This window comes from Lepisosteus platostomus, chromosome 21, assembly GCF_059453375.1.
Source record: "Lepisosteus platostomus isolate fLepPlt1 chromosome 21, fLepPlt1.hap1, whole genome shotgun sequence".
Classification (NCBI taxonomy): Eukaryota; Metazoa; Chordata; class Actinopteri; order Semionotiformes; family Lepisosteidae; genus Lepisosteus; species Lepisosteus platostomus.
The window spans coordinates 15,353,298-15,373,255 of record NC_142631.1 but is presented as its reverse complement, the minus strand read 5'-3'; the positions used below and the strand labels follow the sequence as shown (position 1 = coordinate 15,373,255).

The 19,958-nt window shown below is 43.9% G+C and overlaps 3 protein-coding genes across 3 annotated transcripts in view; 1 reads left to right on the top strand and 2 right to left on the bottom strand.

Moving 5' to 3' along the window:
* Positions 1 to 277: 277 nt before the first annotated feature.
* Positions 278 to 6,045, bottom strand: rpl35 (ribosomal protein L35). The gene is made up of 4 exons (XM_088615267.1): positions 5,934 to 6,045; positions 4,321 to 4,457; positions 3,424 to 3,505; positions 278 to 464 (listed from the first exon to the last, which is right to left on the bottom strand). Exons 1-4 carry the CDS (start codon positions 5,934 to 5,936, stop codon positions 315 to 317), a joined length of 372 nt encoding a protein of 123 aa, XP_088471393.1. The 5' UTR covers positions 5,937 to 6,045; the 3' UTR covers positions 278 to 314.
* Positions 6,046 to 8,607: 2,562 nt separating this feature from the next.
* Positions 8,608 to 19,579, top strand: arpc5lb (actin related protein 2/3 complex subunit 5 like b). The gene is made up of 4 exons (XM_088615266.1): positions 8,608 to 9,013; positions 16,166 to 16,237; positions 16,543 to 16,719; positions 18,904 to 19,579. Exons 1-4 carry the CDS (start codon positions 8,873 to 8,875, stop codon positions 18,964 to 18,966), a joined length of 453 nt encoding a protein of 150 aa, XP_088471392.1. The 5' UTR covers positions 8,608 to 8,872; the 3' UTR covers positions 18,967 to 19,579.
* golga1 (golgin A1) overlaps positions 9,407 to 19,958 on the bottom strand; it is a 47,952-nt gene continuing 37,400 nt past the window's right edge. The window contains exon 25 of the mRNA XM_088615240.1: positions 9,407 to 10,931. The gene's annotated coding sequence lies outside the window, so the exon portion shown is untranslated. The remainder of the gene's footprint in view (positions 10,932 to 19,958) is intronic.

Genomic DNA, 19,958 nt, shown 5'->3' with positions numbered 1-19,958 from the left:
CAATTCCCACCCTTCGGGATGGAAAATAAAACGATATCTTCCATATAGGAAATGTTAAATCTGGACTTTGTTTTCCTTTAAACAAAAGGTCCCAAAATGGTAAGTCTTAACGACATCCCATCCTACAGAACATCCCTGCCACACGAGGATGGAGCCGAGGTCGGAATCTAGGAGAACTCGCATTGTCCCCATTGACACAGCCAACACTTTAACCAGAGAATCTAGCCAAGTGGTTTATTTCAATCAAATATGTACACTAAACGACCATGAGAACGTCTTTGTTTCGGGCTTTTATTTAGCATGATTCAACAGTGCTATGCCTTGACGGCGAACTTGCGGAGGGGGTACAGACGCTCTTTCCGCTGCTGTTTCTTGGTCTTCAGACTCTCCTCATGCTTGTTGAGCCGGCGGCGGATGGCGCGCGTCTTCTTCGGCCTCAGGTCCAAAGGCTTGTACTTCTTGCCCTGAACGAAAGCACGGTTACTTGCGCCTGAACAACCAGTCACGCCGTTTCTACACCAAGTCCTTTCATCGGGACCGCCACCATCTATTTCTTTAAAAAGCATTTCACTGTGTAACGACACTCCCAACAACCCCCAGCTCTCAGCACAACATACGGCATCGATTAGTTACATATTACACAGAGGTAGTTATACAATGACCAAAGGACTTTAACAAGTAGGCGAAGCACTACTTTTTCTTTTTCCCCGTTTACAACCATTTTTTGTGCAATATATGCCAGGGACCTGTGCAATACATTTATATTTATATCTATATTTATATTCATATGTGTGATACGATTTTTCTGTGTACTGTTCTGTTCTAGTTTGTTCTTTGTGTGTCCGGACTGTGAGTAACTCTTGTATTGTATGTATTGTACTATTATTATATAATTCGTTACACTCTGGCTGTGTTGTGTGTGTTAAGCTGCTGTTGCACTGCAATTTCCCTCACGGGATCAATAAATCTATCAATCTAAGCACAAAACAAGAACAAGACTAATATAAAACCACCCTTTTTAAAATTCCGGAACACGTGAAACTAAAATGTTTGTCAACAATCTGGTGGAAATATTATGATTGTAAGGCCTGCTTAGAATGGAGTAACTTAAATTCAAAACCCAGAGCACAATGAAAAATCAATGTTTGCCAGAGATACACAATTACAAAGCAGCAAGTTCTTTCACAGTGACAAGTACTATAGAACACCATCACAGAATTGTCAAATACACTTCTTACAGATATAGCTTTCATGCCACAGCCAATATCACTATACTCTCTTAGCTGAAACTCACAAAAAGCAACTTTCGCTTGGCCATTTATAGATCTGGACACTTCACTGAACCAATCCCGAGTGAACTACCTGGTACAACAGCGGTGTCTCGCCTGGGATTTCAATCAACAAGCTCCTCACCACAGCTGTCATTGTGCCAAATGATTCTTACGTATCAAAGGTGCTAAAACTGTAAACTTATTAACCTTCTGGAAGAGGTAAAGGGAGCTTCACTTCCTCCTACTGACAGGCCATTTATACCTGAGGGAGGTGATTAAAAAAGAACTAATTTCCATTTGGTGGTGGCGGTGGTGGACGGGAGTCTCCATTACCTGTAAAGCACTTTGAGTGGAGTGTCCAGAAAAGCGCTATATAAGTGTAAGCAATTATTATTATTATTTGTGTATCTCATTCAACCTGGCAGGGCAGGGCAGGGCAGAAGGGAATAAAAAAAATGTATCTGCATTTTGTGCCACTGAAGGAAAAAAAAATGATTATCAAAGAGACCATAGTTCTAGATAAAGTATGAGCACACCGAAAATGACGGATGTAGAAAATGATCTGGAATTGCAGTGTAACCAGGCAAAGACCAGGATCATTGTAGGAAATTTCAGGAGAGGCAGTCAAAAATGTTTTTGGGGGCATTTAATGAGGATTCTGGACAGCTTAACTCCTAGGCACACTGAAAAAGTGTAATTCACATTTTTTAAAGAGTGTTAAATGTACTGCCGGGGCTTGAAAACACATCAAATGGCTGGCTTTTTGTAAAAGGGGGACTACATGCCTCCCCGCCACAAAACTGACCGTGGATCAGTCTTTTTTTAATCAATCTGTTTCTGCAGAGCAGAAATCTGTCCGTTTGAGAGGTGTCCCTCCTCAGCAGCATGTATAGCCAGACAAGCCGGCCAGCAGCACTGCTTAGGAGGTGTTCATGTAGCAAGAACTAATTCACACTGCGTCTATGGGAACGGAGAGCAGCGCTGGGTGTTTGTCTTGCAGACCAGAACATTATGGAAAGGTGAAGTTTGTGTCTCACAGTTGGGGTATGCACCTTCTATCATATCGCCTACACCACTTCAGCAACACCAGAAATGCTGGAGTGTTTCTCCAACGGCAAATGGTCGTTTCAAGCTGAACAACCAACAGAACTGGGAAATGCCCATGAGTTTTGTTTCCAAGCACAGCCTGGAAATAAGGACAGGAATGCAAGGCTTAATTTGTCAATGTTCAAAGGTTGTGTCAGTTCTCTCTGAAGTAGGATGGTGTTGGGAAGGATTATACATTTTCAGATTTATCTTGGAAAGTAAGTTTTAAAACACTGCTGTACTCCCCAGTATTTAGTGACTTTAAAGTGACCATTTTCCTGAGAGAAGTACAATAGTTATGTCCCAACTCTTCTGCTATAAACGTACTCACTGTTGTATAGATCTGTTGTATAGAAATCTGCAAGAACTGTATTGGACCTCTGCAAATACTAAAACATTAAGAGTCAGGAGAATATGAATGTACAGTTTAATTACAAATTCCCTAATCCATTAAAAATGCAATACTTAAGTGTCTAATTTCAATTTCTACTTGTGGGTATTCTTGAGTACACAACACAGAACAGACTATAACACTAAAGACAGAGGAATTCTTCAGAGAGTGTACATTTAAAAAAAAAATTCTACATATTACACTATGATTACAGTTAAATGACCAGAATCAATGCTTTTTGCTTGGAAGTAAACTTCAAGAACTAAAGTCATAAACCTCTACTATGGCCAAACCTTCTGTGCTAAAACACTGCTGACTACACAGAATCTCTGCTCACAGTCCAGGTCATTTATGCAGTGGCTTGAATGCTCCCCATAATAACTCACCTTCTGCTTGAATTTCACCATCTAGCAGTGCTGAAGTTTATTTCATCCTAAGACCCAATCCAATGAATGCAAAAAAAAAAACCAACCAGGAACTGGTTTGAAAGAGAAAAGCCCAGCTTTCAGACCAGTACTCATGGGTTTGTGACACCACTGGCAGTTTCGACTTGACTGAAATACCTTGTTGGCTTACGGTGTTTGAACCCATCGGACCAGTACTGCGTATTTCTGAACATGTATACCAAAAGAGAACAATACTCCTATCCATCCAGTACAGCGGCAGAGTACTTACCTTGTAGAATTTCCTCAGATTCTCCTTCTGTGTCTGATTAATGACAGTCAGAACTCTGGCGATGGACTTGCGCACGACACGGCTGAAAGACAAAAGCATTGCCCTTGAAACGTGCCGTCCTCCTGGACACCTCATTTGTCCTACAACACCCAAGCAGAAAGATTCAGGACTTGAGCTTTCATCTAGCTGCCTACAGTTATATCAATCAGCAACTAACAGCTGGCAGCCCACTGATGCTCAGCAGGTGTGAGCCTGGCCAGTACCTGGATGGGAGTCCCATATCTACACATCACTTACAGAGTCATTTTGTTGTAAGGAATTATCGACAAACTGTTGTAGAATTGACAGATAATACTGCATATTCACCTACACGAGCACCACATTGATCACGGGCCTCAACGATTCAATGCTGAACCTAAATTTGTGATGGTACAAAAGCTGAGGGATTCCACAGAGATCCAGTTTTAGTGAAAAACCTTGTTTAAATCTAAAAAAAGATTTAGTCAATATAAGTGGGTTTGAACTGGGACTTGAAATCAGAAGCAAATATGACGGGGGAAGGAAACAGGACAAGATGAGCCAACACTGAGTGCCAGTCCTGGGGACTCTCAGTGAGCAACAGTTTAGTTCATCTGAGGTTGCAAAACACAGATGGCACACAGCATCATCTTCTCTGTTACAGACTAATTTTGAGTCCCTTTTGCTTTGCTATGACACCAGTACATCCTGCACGGGAACCTTTAGTTTAACATGATTTTGAGCAAAACGCCAAGAAATAAGGGGTCTCAGTCTCGTCGTCTTTGAATCTCGTTAAAAACTGCCGGGTCACATCGACACAAAGCCTTTCGGCCGCACGGTGCGCGGCGACGACGACCCCCATCGGCCTCCGGGACTTACATCTTGGAGAGCTTGGAAGCAGCTCCCCCGGTGACCTTGGCAACGCGGAGCTGGGAGAGTTCCACCTTCAGGTCATCCAGCTGTTTCAGCAGCTCCTCCTTCTTCTTTCCGCGCAGGTCTCGGGCCTTGATCTTCGCCTGGGCACCGGGACAGACGGCGTTAACACACAGCCCCGCGCGTCCCCATCATCTCCTGCGCGATCAGCCTCAGAAGCTAAAACTACAAATTCGCTAGGCCAACACCCGGGCTGCGGAACCATGACACCCTGCTCATCTCTTGTGACCCCAGCTCAGGTTTTAGAGCCATCAGGCACCGGTTAGAAAAGAACACGACCACTGTTCACAGCATTTCAATACACTAATTGATACTTTTTGCATTACAATACAAAAAGTTGGCTGGGCCACCCAGTGGTACACCGCCCAGGCTCCTGAGAAGTAAGAGTGTTTGCAGGGTTTTTCCAATAAACTGTGGGGCAACAGGTACAGGTTTATTCCACACTGAAAGGAAAAGAGACAACATTTCAGCTCCACAGCCAAAATGTTCTCTTATCCTTTCAGCGTGGAATAAACCCCTACCTGTTCCTTTGCAGCCTGTGCAAGCTGACACAGCTGGGACTGGAACTATTTCTATGGACTGGATTGCTCTCTCCAAAAGCAGATGCCTAATAATAATAATAATAATAATAATTATTAATAATAATAATAGATGCCTATCCAGATGCAAGGCGTTCCTGTTGGACCCACAGAACTGACACAAGTAGACACTCCAATATTTTATTGTCCCCGTGAAGAAATGTGGATCTGTATCTGCTTTTACGTGCATGATGACAAAAAAAAAACGTCTGTTCCACTAGCGTGAATTGAACTTTCCAAAGGTGAGCACACAAGCCTACCTACTAAAACTCCAATCAATGCAACTACAAACAAGCGGCATTATCATTGTAAATACAACTAAGTGCTTTCTTGCAGCAGAACAAGTTCCCCCCATAAAAATGTATGAGAATGTTTTAGAGGGAATCTTCTTTCTTTACACTGGCCTGCCCTGCACTTTTGTTTTTTAATAGGTTTCTGAAAGCAGGTCCTCAGCTTCGATTCAGAGCCGCACAAAACGCAGCCAGTTTTATATAGGTTGGCCAACGAAGACTAAATATCAGAAAAAAAAACAAACGAATAAAGCCTTCCGACCAAGAATTTTAGGAACCCCCATATTCCAATACGATCATCGCAAAAAGTTATCAAACAAACCCCGCACCACATGCACAAGAGCTGTCCATACAGCGAGATCAGATGATGCTTAAAACAAAACGGTTAACAGTATATCAATGCTATTCTATAAAAGAGGCGCTGGAGGGGAAAACGCTACGATTTATTAAGCCATGCGTTATTCTAGCCACGTAAAAGAACCCGACAGCCATAACTAGTTTATAAAGTGCCCAGTGAGAATCAATCTATTAAACGTATTATATAGAGGGAAAGTCGTGTTTCAACTGGTTTAATAACCCATCTGACTTTTAACTAAGGAGTTTACACACGCTGGCATGTGTTCGTTGTACATTATAACGTTTATAAAGCGAAGGATTAAACGAGATTGGATTTGGAAGAACGGTATCTCACCATCGTCAGTGCTGGCTGTCACAGGAAAGGAAGGCCAGAGGGTCACGGCGAAGCTCTACCGGGTTACGGGCGCTACCAACGTATTTCACAAAAGGGGGGGGGGGGGAGGCTATAGGAATGTTCCATCTGTCACTCGAATTTTAAAACCTTTCCCTTATTAACCAATGTATCATAATCGTTTACTTTAGTAAAGACGCACATAATGTTGACTGTATTGTTGCAGACGCTACCGACCGCTAATCTGTATATATATATAAATCACGTTGTTGTTAGATGCAAAAGCTGACGTTTAATAAGGTTAAATGTCTCCCTAATTTATAGATACTTGTAGAGGTTACCATGTAGGTTACAAAAAATAAGTTAAAAATTTGAACACATTGGAGAGAACTATAAAATGTTTTCTGATTGTAATATCCCTGATACGTAACATATTTTCCTTTTGAAATTAGGATACTGTGAACACTCTTAAAATAAAATGTAGATTAGTGGTCTTCTGTTGAGACGTTTCAGAAGAAAATACCATTCCTCTCTATAGTTATAGAGCTATAGCATATGTGTTGTCATTTATATCACATTACAAAATACATCATTCACGTCCATTTAAATCAACACAATACAATAACCATAACAAAGCACGAAAAGTAAAAGCTGACTCGTATCTTAGCTGTTACAATGAAATGCCCTATAACCTGCGAGGTAACCTACAACCGGGCTTCATGTGGGAAAATTAATTCAGAAGGTATTAATTTATATTCCGTACGCTCGCCATTAAAAGAGGTCTCCTAAGCGAAGTCATAAATTAGGTTCTTAATTTTATTAATAGATGCGCTATCGTGAGAGGACGTGTCTTTAATAATATACCTATATTATGCTACATTTCATTCATTCACATTCCAAACACAACCACAGCCCACACATCACAATAATAAATAACACTGACAATATTATTCAATAATATTTAATCACATTTAAAACTAAACAATCACGTTTACTACTGTGAAGTGACACAAGTAATAACTTTAAAAAAAACGACACAAATTCTTAAGGAAAGCCTCCATTTTGTGGAAGGCGCACACTTTCATTATTCATTCATCTTTTACATATGCGTCAAGATCAAGGAAACGACCAAGGGATGCAACTGCGTGTTTCTTTAAAGAGTCACTGTCTGATGAGGAGTGGCAGGCGAACTGAACCTCTTATAAAAAAAATAAAGCATCGGTTTCCTTTAGCCAGTGGCACTGATGTTCATTCAACATCCTTTAGGGCCACCATGTCTTCTGGTTTTCACTCCAGTGACCCATAAATGGCTTAATATGAATCAATTGTTCACTAAATTGGTCAATTTTCCTCCAATTCCGGGTTGCAGGGAAGCCAAAAGCTAAACTGGTGAGCAACGGGCGCAAGGCAGGATACACCCCGGACAGGACGCCAGTCCATGGCAAGACAGACACACAGACATGCACAAACTCACACCGGGGCCATTTTCCCCTGAGGCCAATAAATCGACCAGTGTCTCTTTGGACTGTGGGAGGAAACTGGAGGAAAAACCACAGGAACAGTGGGAGAACACGCAAACTCCACACAGACAGCACCCCCAAGGTCCAGGATTGAACCTAGCTGGAGGATATTCTGTTTTCAATGGAGGGGTAAATTAGGCAATTTAGCACCCAGACCCAAGATCTGGAACCCCTGTTCTAGACTGAGGTAATTCAAGATATTGGTCTCACACGTTTATTACTACCACTCGTTATTAGAGCCGAGTCGAAAAAAGCGACCACAGCTCGGGTAATACCTAATAGAAGTTTGGGTCTTCAGAAAATCAATTATTTCGAACTGTATTTAGTTTTCCTCTTTCGTAAAACCAACATGGCACACGTACATTATTGATAAATATCGCCGGAAAACGTTCTTATACACAGCACCATTTTGTATGTTTAAAATGAGGGAACATATTTGATATTTTTCATAAACAGGAAACGAGCCTTTGAACTGGGGAAAGGGGTGTATGGAGTTTGTTTAACAGCGGAGCCATAATAACAACAACAACAACAACAACAACAACAACAACAACAGCAACAACAACAACTTTGATTTATTTGAAAACAATATACAAAAACCAGCTCTACGCCCTCTGAACAACTCAAAATAATGTCCCCAGAGGATGGTACCGCTTTAGGAGGAAATCACTCAAAAGTTGCGTCAATTTCTCATTCCAAAAACGACTCTGTACGACTCATATGCAACTATTACTGGATTCAACTCACATCTTCCCAAATGGCAGATCGCCACCTTGGAAGAAAATCTTAAAATCCATATAGATTTTTTTTTAAATAATTCAACCCCAGAAGAATGTTCTTTTTTTTTAAAAAAAAAAGATTCATCGATTGACATTCCCGGTCTCACAAAGTCACAACCATTCGTTGTGAAGCTGTATTTCATTGCATTACATTGCACCTCTGTGCAGCTGAAGTGAACGACTAAAGTCCCGGACTGTACAGTGACGGGATAAAACACCTGCACACAGAAGCCCCGGCGCGACACCGACGCGCCCTGTGCGCCCGGCTCCGACCCTCAGCCGGCCAGACGGTGTGCCACCACCCACCTGAGCGGAGCAGCCTGAGGCTGGCTGCATCAGGTCTGGGTTTTGTCGCTGTGAGGTAGTTCCGTTTCCGCCAGTCTAGAGAGCTGCCATATTTTTGTCTCTCTAGAGCCCAGGGAGGGAGGGAGAGAGAGAGAGAAAAGGAGGGGAGGGAGTGAAAGACAGAGGTAGAGAGTGCAGAAGGCAGGCAGGCAGGACTTGGGCTACATGAGTGTCGCTGCGCTTTCGGCCCGTTGCGAAAAGTACAGTATTTGGACACCACCCCCCACCCCCCTTCCCTCTCCTCCCCGCCTGCCCCCCGGACCCGGCCAGCAGCAGGACTGGGCCAGCAGCAGCCCCGATGGCGAAAAACACCCTGTCGTCCCGGTTCCGGAAGGTGGACATCGATGAGTACGACGAGAACAAATTCGTGGACGAGCAGGAGGAGGCGGCCGAGCAGCAGGGGCCGGACACGGCCGAGGTGGACAGCCTCATCAGGCAATATCCTTTTTTTATTCCCCTCTTTTCCCTGGGACGCGAATGGAAGCGCATTGGGTTTCAAATGACGTGCAGATGGGTATGCATCATCTCCATAGACTAACACGGGTGATACTGTGCGTGTCACGGGGGTCGGGGTGGGCTGTATTGAAAGGGGGTTACCCGAAAGGTACCGGTCAAGCCTCTGAAAGTTGGCGGCATGGGCTTTTTATTGCAACTTTTCCAAAAGCAATCACGACCTCGGCAGCTGCTGCGGCCGGAATTGAATTCACGGAAAAAACGGAGCTCCACATGAGCTGCGACCAGAAAGCGTTGGGGGGGGGGAGTCTGTTTTTTTTTTTTAAAAAGAAAACGGGGGGACAGTTTATACATGCGTTAAAGGATCTGCCCTCAAAACGCATGCGACATGAATCCCCGAATGACCCCCCCGATGTTTTCATTGACAAGATGAGGCTGGCTGGAAACTTGGCGAGTGCGAAATCATTTCGCCCAAATGCGTCTCTGCACTTTTGACAGGCTGAAACGTTAAGGTGGCGTTAGCCCAAGAAACAGGCATGGTCTTGGAGGGGGGGGGGCGGCCGTAGACGTCTTCAGCTGGTCAGGTTAGTTATTAATCGCCTCCCCTCCTGGTTGTGAAGCTAAGTGGGCAAAACCGGCGGAGGTTTTCGCCCCGACCAAGCTGTGCTGTTTCACTGGCCCGATGCGCCCTTGCTCGCTGCTTCTGCCCCAATTCACTTTATCGCACAGGTGCCCCGAGCAGGAGACCAGAAATATCAGCCACCACAACCCCCAGACCGGTTCGTGTAGCTAGAGAGAAGCACATAGCCTGTGTCGTGGGTCTGGGCTGCCCACTCGCTGTGTGTATTTTTAGAGGAGGGGTGAGACACTTCACCGCCGCCGTCTTTATCTTTGGGGGTTGCGCTTTAAATAACCTCCCGGGATCGTCCCCCCCGTCGGATGACCGCCCAGTAGACCACTTTCTTGCGCCTATTTCCGAGTTTAGTGGATTAATTCATCTTTCTCATCTAGAACCTCACCAGTACTTGGGGGGGGGCGACCTCAATTTACAAGTGGGACCTTCTTGCAGTACATACCATGGTACACCCCCATGGATAACTTTTATTTTTCATGTTCACGTTTTATAGACAGGAATGTACCTCGGCGGGTTTTGGTCTTTCGCCTCCACAGTGTGACTTCAGGGTTAAGAATAACTGGATCGAGAGCACACGGGGAAGCTGGTGCAGTCTGTCGTGCGAAAAACGCCTGTACGTTGGCAGTATTTTGCATGCATATCGCCTGCAAGTACCCAGGACATAATACGTTTCTCCTGATCGACCGTTTTTAAGATTTGCAAATAATTTGGATGTCTTTAGGTGCTGGTTTTTAGATTTCCAGGTCTTTAATAACTATTTGAACGGGTTCCGAGCGCCCTCTCAGCTTTGCTCTGCAGACCGAGGGCTGTTTTGGAGCAGCCTCGCGTTAGTCATGCTAATTAAAGGCGCTCCGACGGCGAGTCTGATGGGCCTGTCAGCTGCACCCTGGTTAGCGAATGTACTGCGGGCGACATTCAGGGCAAAAGCACAAGTGCACTTGAAGGAAATCAGGGGGAGATTGTACTTGATCCTTACTCTGTTTGAAGCTCAGGTACGGTATTACGGCACCCCCTGAAGAATTAGGCTTGTAGCGTCTCCCCAGCAGATGCAGGATTATACTAGTTTAATAGCCCCAGACCGAAGATCTCCCCCCCCCCCCTCTCGGATCCCAAATCCTTCCCTCCACTTGGCTGTGTCCAGGTGCCAGGAGCTGCAGGGGGAACAAAGCCATCTGCTCCGAATCGGCTGTTTGGATCCGTCTTTTTCGTACGGCGCAGGGGGGGACGTTGGCTGTGCAGGTTGGACGTGGCGCCCTTGTTCTGGGGTGGACTGCAATCACAAAGGAGTAAATAATGGTTCTTGAGGGGTTTTCCCCCTCAAGCCTGCTTTACCAGTATTTTAAAGCAAAGGTATTTTGTCACTAAACGGTCTGGCTTCTAAACCGCTTTGTCCAGTATGGGGTTGCGGGGGGTGGGAGCTGGAGTCTAACCCACCAAACAGGACCTTCAATTCCTGGCCTTACTGGTGGTTCTTTAGGGACAGGGTTAAGGAACTGAATGGGTTTAGCCCTCCCTAATTTAGACAGAAACAGTAGTGCGCTGGATTTGGCAGTTCAAATTCTAGGGGTATCACCTGTCGGGTAGTTCTTTGAATTGACTGCTACACAAGGACTCAGATGGAAAAGAAACGTGTATCTTTTGCATTTCAAACGACCTCATTTTCTGGGAACAAAAATCAAGGGTGTCCAATCATAAGTTCCCAGCCATATCGTCAAATCCTGATCCCTTGGAGTTCTTCAGGAGATGGACAGATGAGAATGGGGGAGTAAATGTCTCGTATAAGGAGCACAGATGAACTGAGCTTAGTGGTTCCTCTGATTTCTATCTGCTCATGTGCTCTCCTGTGCGGTGCTACGGTCGACCTGTTATGAAGAGGATGTGGCTGAGCTGTGAGACCAGAGGAGGCTTTGTAACCCATTACTGCTCCTTCTGCCTGACAAGAGCTGATCTGAGCATGATCAGCGTACATTTCTTGTCACAACCCAGCTGGGAGAAAGAGGAACCAAAACTTAAGAGGTTCAGTGCAGGTTCCTGGGTGCACCTGCAGTCAAAGATGCCATACAGCTGACATCCTAATGTACTACGATTTCATTTTTTCTGAATTTTCCGTACCAGATTCTAGGCCTTCAAGCGTTCTGATAATATCTAGGACATCCCGAGCTCCTGTCAGCCTCAGCCCCCCAGGGGCTGTAAGAAAATTCACATTATCTGACAATCTGAAATAGTCGCATTACCACATCGTCAACAGAGCCTGCACTCAATTAGTCTAGCTCTTATTGTTTTGTGATCGCTTTTCGAAAGAAAAAGGGACCAAGAAATCTTATTCCCAGCACTCCAGTGCCAGTTTTTTAATAATAGCCCAAGATTTCAAATGCTACCATCAGTCTGTGTTGTTTGCTGACACTCCGCCATTGAATACTGGTTATTCTCTGGAGTGGGTTTTAATGTCACGAGTGCATTGTGGGATCTGTCTCGTGAAACCTAACTGTTTTGGTAGAAGTCCCATGTTGTTAAAAACTCCATCAACATTTTAAACTAGTGCTTCAGTAAAGCAGACTGTGAATTTCATCCAAAAGGAATTCACCTACACTCATTCCCTTTTTTCCAGTCTGTAATGTAAACTCCTGTCTGGTCAGTTTTAGCAGCTTCTGGGTTTCTGCTCTTAAAGCCCCATATTAAAAAAATGCTGAGCAGATGTTTGCTGCAGAATAGTGTGCAGTATAGGTAGCAAATGTGTTTACTTGGTGCTTCCAAGATTAAAAAGGCTGCATTGCAGCCTTTATCTGTCTGACAGGTTATTTGAATGGGTTACATTTTTTTACCATTTTCTTGCAACACAAGTACACAAACCGAGAGACCTTTTGTCTGGGACATTTGAAGTATTTTGCGAGCCCTCGTAACCAAACTGGTCATTAGGAATTGTTGCCATCGAAAAGTCTCTGGGGTAGAGTTCTATGGGTAAAAACAAGCCTAATTCAGTAATGAAGCCGACAGGAGCTGAATGCAAATCACGAGAACGAAAGCGATTCTTTTCAAATTCCAACGCACTTCCTGTCCGTTTCCCAAAGCTGGGATCCAGGAGGAAGATAAGCTCTTGCTGCATTTGTGCTTTTCGGTGCTTTAAAAAAACCAGATGAGCCAGTTTGGCCTTGCAGCACAGCCCATTGAGGATTCCTGCTGGGCACTGTAAATGGCAAGACGCCGGGACGTGCCGGAGCCTGTTTTACAAGGCAGTGAGTTGCAAAAATACGATGGTGAAGAGCGCTGGTAGCAGGATCTGAGGGAATCAGGACCTCTCTCCCTGCTCCCTTCTTACCTGAATCCTCCAGATTATAACCTTAAGAAACTAGGAGGAGTTACAACCTAGAGGTCACCATTAAGCCCGTCTCGTTCCTGTGACCCTCGGCCGATTGCTCCTGAGTTCTCCTCCAGCTGTTTCTTGAAGAGCGTCCGAGTATCGGCTTCAACAACAGGGCCGGGCAGCTTGTTCCACATTCTTGTGTTAAGCTAAGCGTTTATTTTGACTTCGTATTGCAGCTATCCTGAGCAGCAGCAGCAACAGCAGCCACTGAGGGTCACACGGCCCCCCTCCGAAGAGAAACGAGAATCCTTACACACACAATCGCAGGAGACATTTTCAAAAAGCGATTTGTTTTCCCACCCCTGGAAAACGGGACGGAAGCTAAATCGATTCGAATCGCCCGGAGAGTGAGCTTTGCAGTGCGATAGGCGTGCAAGTTCTTGTTGTGTGGCTAACTTCGGAGACGCCTCCCTGACGTTGCAGTTTTTTCAGTCGTTGTTTTTTTGCTTTATATGAACCCTGTCTATGCAGTGGACTGGTGTCCCTTCCGGGGCGTACCCTGCCTTGCCCCAGTTGCTTGCCGGAATAGACTCTGGTTCCCCTGAAACCCTGGATTGCAAGAAGCAACCGGTGCAAAGCTTGTAAGTGTCTCTGATCCGAAGACCTCTTTCTCGTGGTGTTCTCCCCCACAGTGGCTTTTTTGGCAGCTGTGCCGATTAGATCGTCAGCGTCACCCCAGCTGGTACATTTTATCTCATTCCATTTCGAGCCGACCTCAGAGTTACCGCTTCACGTAGTTATTTGCGTCGGGCGGAAGGCTGGCTTGCGAAAGCCTGGCCGTTTCGTTTGGCGCCTCTGGGTTTTTGCGCCCGAGACGGGGTGTGGCGGGGGGGCTCTGAAATGATGCTAGGGCTCTCGCAGGAAGCGCTTGTGAACCGGGGGGCGTTGAGGCCGGGTTGGGCCTGCGGCGTGGCGCCAGCAGGCGTGGGTAGCAGGAGCAAGCGCGAGTCAGCTCGGGGCGGGTTGAGGAAACGTTCGTCCGCGCTTCGGGGCGCGTGACTGATGACTGCTGGGGAGGACGGGGGGGGTTGGGTTGTTTTGCGAGGTGGTTGTCCTTGGCCTTATTTCCTTTACCAGATCGGTTCCTCCGGTGCTGCGGTAGAATATGTGTGTCGCAACAAGCAGACTTGAGCCCGTGCCCCTGTTTGAGAACCGCTGACCACCAAGCAAGAGCAGACAAAACCAGTGCTATCCAGGGTCACCATCAGCCCAGAACAAAGATACACGTGCAGCAGGCAAATTTGATTTTGTCACTGCGGTGTGGAAAACGGGAAAAGAGATGGATGTTTGTGCTGTTTGAGCGGGCTCTCGCAGTAAGGAAGAGCTCTTTTAAATCGCCCAGTCCTGCCTTTTGACAATATTGACAGCACACCAGGAACCAGTTAATTTTTACCAGGTGAAAGTTGCTTAATCACATAAGAAGACAGATGCTAAAGACCTGCTTACTTCCCAAATCAACCAGTCGTTAATAATAGGACTGTCTTTCTTTAATAAGACTTGCCGTGATAAAGGGCAATTACATTTTTTTCCAGTTTAGCTGGGTGTATAATTTTATTTAACGTGCATAAGTTTGAAAGCCTACTGTGGTCTGTTTGTGGGTGCAGTAGGCTGCTTTGTAATAGCTGTCTTTAGTGGGATACATTTACCTACAGAATCTTGACAGAGATGTAAATTAGCTTTGCATCGTTGCTGGGGATTAAGGTAGGTGACGTCATGAGATTAGTGGAACACTGAAATTGATTACAGTAAAACAGCAGAGATAGATAGATTTGCCTGTATGTAAATTATTCAAAATTGCCCCAGAGTTAGATCTTTTGCTAACGTGTACTGAAACAGATGGGAAGTCTCATGTATATTTTATTTTGTACATTTCTTTAATGCTTCGAGATCACCAACAAGGTGTGACCACAGTGACAATTTTTGCAATTACCCAGGGGAGATGACTTGTGCATGGTAGTAAGTTCACAGTTGTCCTGTTGTAAGAAATTGATCGATGACAGGAGTGTCATGTCAGACAGAGTCCGGACACGTTCAGGGGCTGCAGTTCCTGACTGACTCTCAGTCCACACAGAGCTGGCAGTGCCTGGCCAGTCATGTATTGAACCTGGGCTAGGCCACGTTTAAAGACAGTCAGTCTAGCACTTATTGGGGTCTACACTCCTGAGAAGTGATTTTTTCGACGGTCAATTTTTAAGTAACCGAGAGTTCAGAACAGACTATTTCCTTTTACTGTATAGCTACAAGCTCCTCCAGTTTTTTCCACTCAGATAAGATAGAACGTTTAAGTCCCCAAACCAGTTAATTCAGTTTTTCCGGTTTTCCTGCGATCCTCTTTCTCCAGACTTAGGCATTTTACCTGTTTGTTTTATCATGCGAGTAAGAATCGCTCGCTTGTTGATCATTGACTCCTGCAGTATAGAATTTGGTGTCACTTGCGTGGGTGTTTTTGGAATAACAAAAACATAAGCTCGTGTCCTGAGAGACTAGCAGGAAACTTCGGAGAAATGTTTAATCGGTTAAGGTGTGGATTGTGTTCAATTCAAACATTCTCTCTGTTGCAATATAAGACAAGGGTGAGAATTTGCTTATAACCCAATATCTTAAGAATCAGTGTTTCGGGTTCTAGCTAAAATTCAGTGACTTGAGTTCAATCTTCCATCTTGCTAAGCATCTTTCCTTTTTATCTGACACTACTGGAAGCTACTTCTACCAAGATTGGGCATATAATGCAATTTGTTTTCTTTTAAAGCACAGTACTCTCGGCCGATTTTGGTAGTTCTTGTTGCTCAACGTTTCCTTTGATGCATTGTGAAGGAGTTCAATTTGTGAACAAACCGCGAAGAATTAAAGAGCAGCATCCCCTTAAGTACCAGTACAGTGTTTTTACAAGATCCTGGAATTGCTGCGTTTTTAAAAAACGTAACTTACCTTTCTGCAGATTTTCCACAAAATTAGAAATGGACCTTTGTTTGTGTAAAAACAGCTTAAGTATGCCAGCAGCTCTGCTTGTACAAGTGGGACATGAACTGATGTTGCTTAACGCTGACATTTCTAGTCATTCCTGTGATTTACAGTGTGGTCTTAACTTTATCGCAATGAAGCTGGAGCCTGGTGTTGTGTTCCTTAACCTACTCTAATGTACAGGGGACATGATGACTGCATTTCATGCAGTTTTAAGAAATCCTCCAATCAACTCCAAGAATCAGGCAGCTAAGGTAAGGACAGTGCCTGATACTTGGCCCTTTCAAAATGCTGTCCCGTTTTATCACACTTTGGGGGGGGGTTTATTCTCACTCAGAAGGTTTTCTTACGGAAGGACATGTGAAATGTATGTCTGTGTTTGGGAAATTCTTCTCCCGTTTCTGTTTACATTACTTAGCTCTGCTTGTTTCACCTTTTCCTCAGTCAACACCTCAGTAGGACACACCTAAAGCTAGTCTGTGGTGTACGCTTTGATATCGAAACGGTACTCTTGATTAATACGTGATTAGTCAAAGCTCTCTTATCTGTTTCTCCCCAGGAACGGGCACAGGGGATAGTACTGCGTGTCCTCACGTCTTTCAGAAGCAGCGAGATTGAGCCAGCTGTGAAATCTTTAGACAAGAACGGTGTTGACTTATTAATGAAGTATATTTACAGAGGCTTCGAGAAGCCTTCGGAAAACAGCAGTGCAATTTTGCTTCAGTGGCACGAAAAGGTAGGTTCCCTTCAGTCCGTTCGGGCTTTGTTCGGTGGGTAAAAAGACGTGCTTATTGTGGCGGTCGGTTTCCGAGACTGAAGTCTCAAGAGGTCGAAAACCTGGGCTTTCAGACCTGTGGCATCAAAACGGCAACTGGATTCTGCGAGATTTTTCTTACTCTTTTCTTCCTTCAGCTTTTCCATAAATGTGGAAGAGGAGTATCAGGATCACGATATAGCCAAATTTCAAGGTTACAAGGGGAATATCCAAAGGCATTTGCTCCTCAGTTTTTAACTTTATATAGTAAAGAGAAACTATGTTAATTTAACTCAACAACCAACAGGCACAAGGCAAGGTACACAAGGCACTCCAGTCCATTCAGGATGCACACAGACAGACCACACACTCACACCAGTCTGTGGACTTTGGGAGGAAACTGGAGCCAATGGAGAAAACGCACGCCGATTGAACCCAGAGCTGCAAGGCAGCAATGCCACCATGCCACACCGACACAAATGTATATTAAATACCTGCACGTTCTTTTCTGATTGAGTTGGCACGTTAGTATCGCTCTGTTATCAAAAGGTTTGATGTTTGCTAATCGGGAAGGACTTCTTCCATCCCGATGACCCCGTGACATTTTTTCCAAACTGTAACTCATGACAATATGCTGAGTCAATCTGGACATAGTCAAACACGTCTTATTGCTTCTGACGCTTTTGTGTAAGAGTTCCCTGTTGTTACCCTTTCTTTCATGTTTTCAAATGCGTTTTTTAAATGTGATTGGCGGCTTTTCCGACTTAAAAGTTCCGGTAAAAAGCTGCTTACGGTAAATGCACGAGGTTTAAAAGTATTTTCAAAATTTTACGTTTCCGTCTGTATAATTCAAGTTGACCCTTGGATCATAGTGAAATTTCCAGCATTTTTCCCTTTCAACTCATTTAAATTTAGCTGTAATGGTAATAGTGGGATTCTATGCAGCCAGGCCTGTTTCCATGGAAAGAAAAGCAATGTGTTATTTTTAGGCACACGAAGATGTGGGAACAAATCCATTTCGCACTGACCCGAGGTTTAAAATAGCGTCTCTTACGATGTACAACGCTCGAGACGAATACTCAGGAGTTGTGTGACGTTCACAGGGGGGGAACGAAGTGTTTTGCAGGAGGTTAACCTAGAGAAGTTTGCAAGTGAAATTCCAAACAGGAATGACCATTTTTAAAACCTGCTATTTTTTAAATCCCTCTTTTCACTATTCTGGAGGCCAGATGTATCTAAGCGCACACAAGTCTCGAGTGAACATTTTTTATGAGAGCTTAAAGCAAGTCCTACATCTACAGCTGCATTTGGACATAGACTGGCTGTAACCAAGCCAGTAGTATAACCAGTAATTAAAAAGGAAATTCTTGCACCCTCTTTTAGGCTACTAGCTTGCATTATTTCTCTTATTATCTGCAAAAACAACTCGAAATTGATTAAATGCTGAGCAAAAATGATCCTGGCACTTTTAAAATATCATAGATGACTTAAATAAGCAAAGATTATCACTATTGACCTGCCTGTAAGCAGGCAACTTGCAATGGCGCTACTTTAACTGAAAGGACTGCCTTCAGTGTTGTAGCTTTCTTACAATAAAAGCAATCAGAATTGTGTCTGTTTCGAGTAGGTGGGGCTCACAGTAGTTCCTTCCTGCCTTTATGCTTTTCTATTTCGCAAAGCAAAACCGGAAGGAAGATTGGTCTGTTAATAAAATTGCACACTATGACTTTTTTTCAAAACTAAACACAGGATGTAATTATGGTACAGTGATCGTAGGGAAGTGTGCGATAAGACAGATGTTCATTAAGATCTCTAAGGCTGCTGGTAGTATTTGGAATGGAGTTGATCCCTCTCTTATTTTAGGTTTAGCATTAAGGGAGAGAAAATGCAGGATACGGAAATTTGGGTTTACAAAAAGTTCTAAGAATACTGTCAAAACGTTCTAAGAATCAGAATACAAATCGGTCAACTGCTTTTGATCTTGTTCCCTAAGTGCTCCAGGAAATCAAGGAGCAAAATGAACTTTTTGCCTCCAGTCAAGTTCATTTAGATACAAAGAGTCCAGAACGACATGATCCTACAGGACCAGCCGACTGGTTTCACCAGGTAAAAAGGACTGTGACTGTAATCGTGTCATCTTGTCTGAACGGTTCTTGTCTTTCTCAGGCTTTTGCAGTGGGTGGCCTAGGATCCATTGTCAGAGTTCTGACAGCCAGAAAGACTGTTTGAAGGACTGTAAAACCTTTGGCCGAAGAAGAAAAGCTATGAAGACAAAAACCATGAAGAGGCGAGCCAGGAATCGTTTGTTTCTTTTTCCCCCCCCAAGGGAATCAGTTTTACAGGAAAAAAGATGCCATTTTTGCAGAAGCTGACACATTATAAAGAATATAATTATGAGTGAAGAACTACAGTGTATGTTGGAATGCTTTTTATCTCTTGAGGTTTTGAAAGGTTTGGGGTGTGGGGGGGGATGTCTTGTGTTTATTGTACATGTTATCATATGCAAGGTCTTACACATCCTCACACTCTTGTTTGTTTTTACTTCAGAAAAATTTTAAAAACACGTTAATTTAGAAAAACTGACCAGGACTGACTCCAGCTGAGGCTGACGAGCAGTCTTGGCTTATACCATGAAATTGGCGCACATGATGGAGTACACCATGGTACACTAGTGTTATTTGACTGGCTCAGTACTGAAGGTTAGATTTTATTCTCTTTTTTTTTTCCCTCATTCTCATTTTTGTACAGAGAGATGTACATTTAATATAAAGCAATGGAGAGGATATGAATACTGGGGTGATTTCATGTAAAGTGCCTGCTGCAATAAAGCTCTTGTATCATCTTTATGGAATTTTTTTGTGTGGAAATTCTGATTAATAATGGGGTTTAGATGAGTTTTTCCCACCCAGCTAACACAGGTTAAAGAAGAGATTGTATATTGCTAAACTACCTGCACAGAGCTATTCAGGAAACCTGTATGGGGGCTGAAAAATGAACAGGCTCCTCATTTCTGTGCCCTGCTTAATATAAGAGTATTAATCTATTAAAGGACTTTTTGTGATGGCTAAAATCAGGTTTTTCATTTTGCAGAATGACTTAAGTTGTGAGATTTTCATGTAAAACCTAAAAATTTAAATTAAAAATAAAGAATCTGGTTAAAGCATTGCTGTCGCTTAAATGGCTCAAAGTTGTGGTCTGGTGTTGGCTGGTTTTCAGCTGGA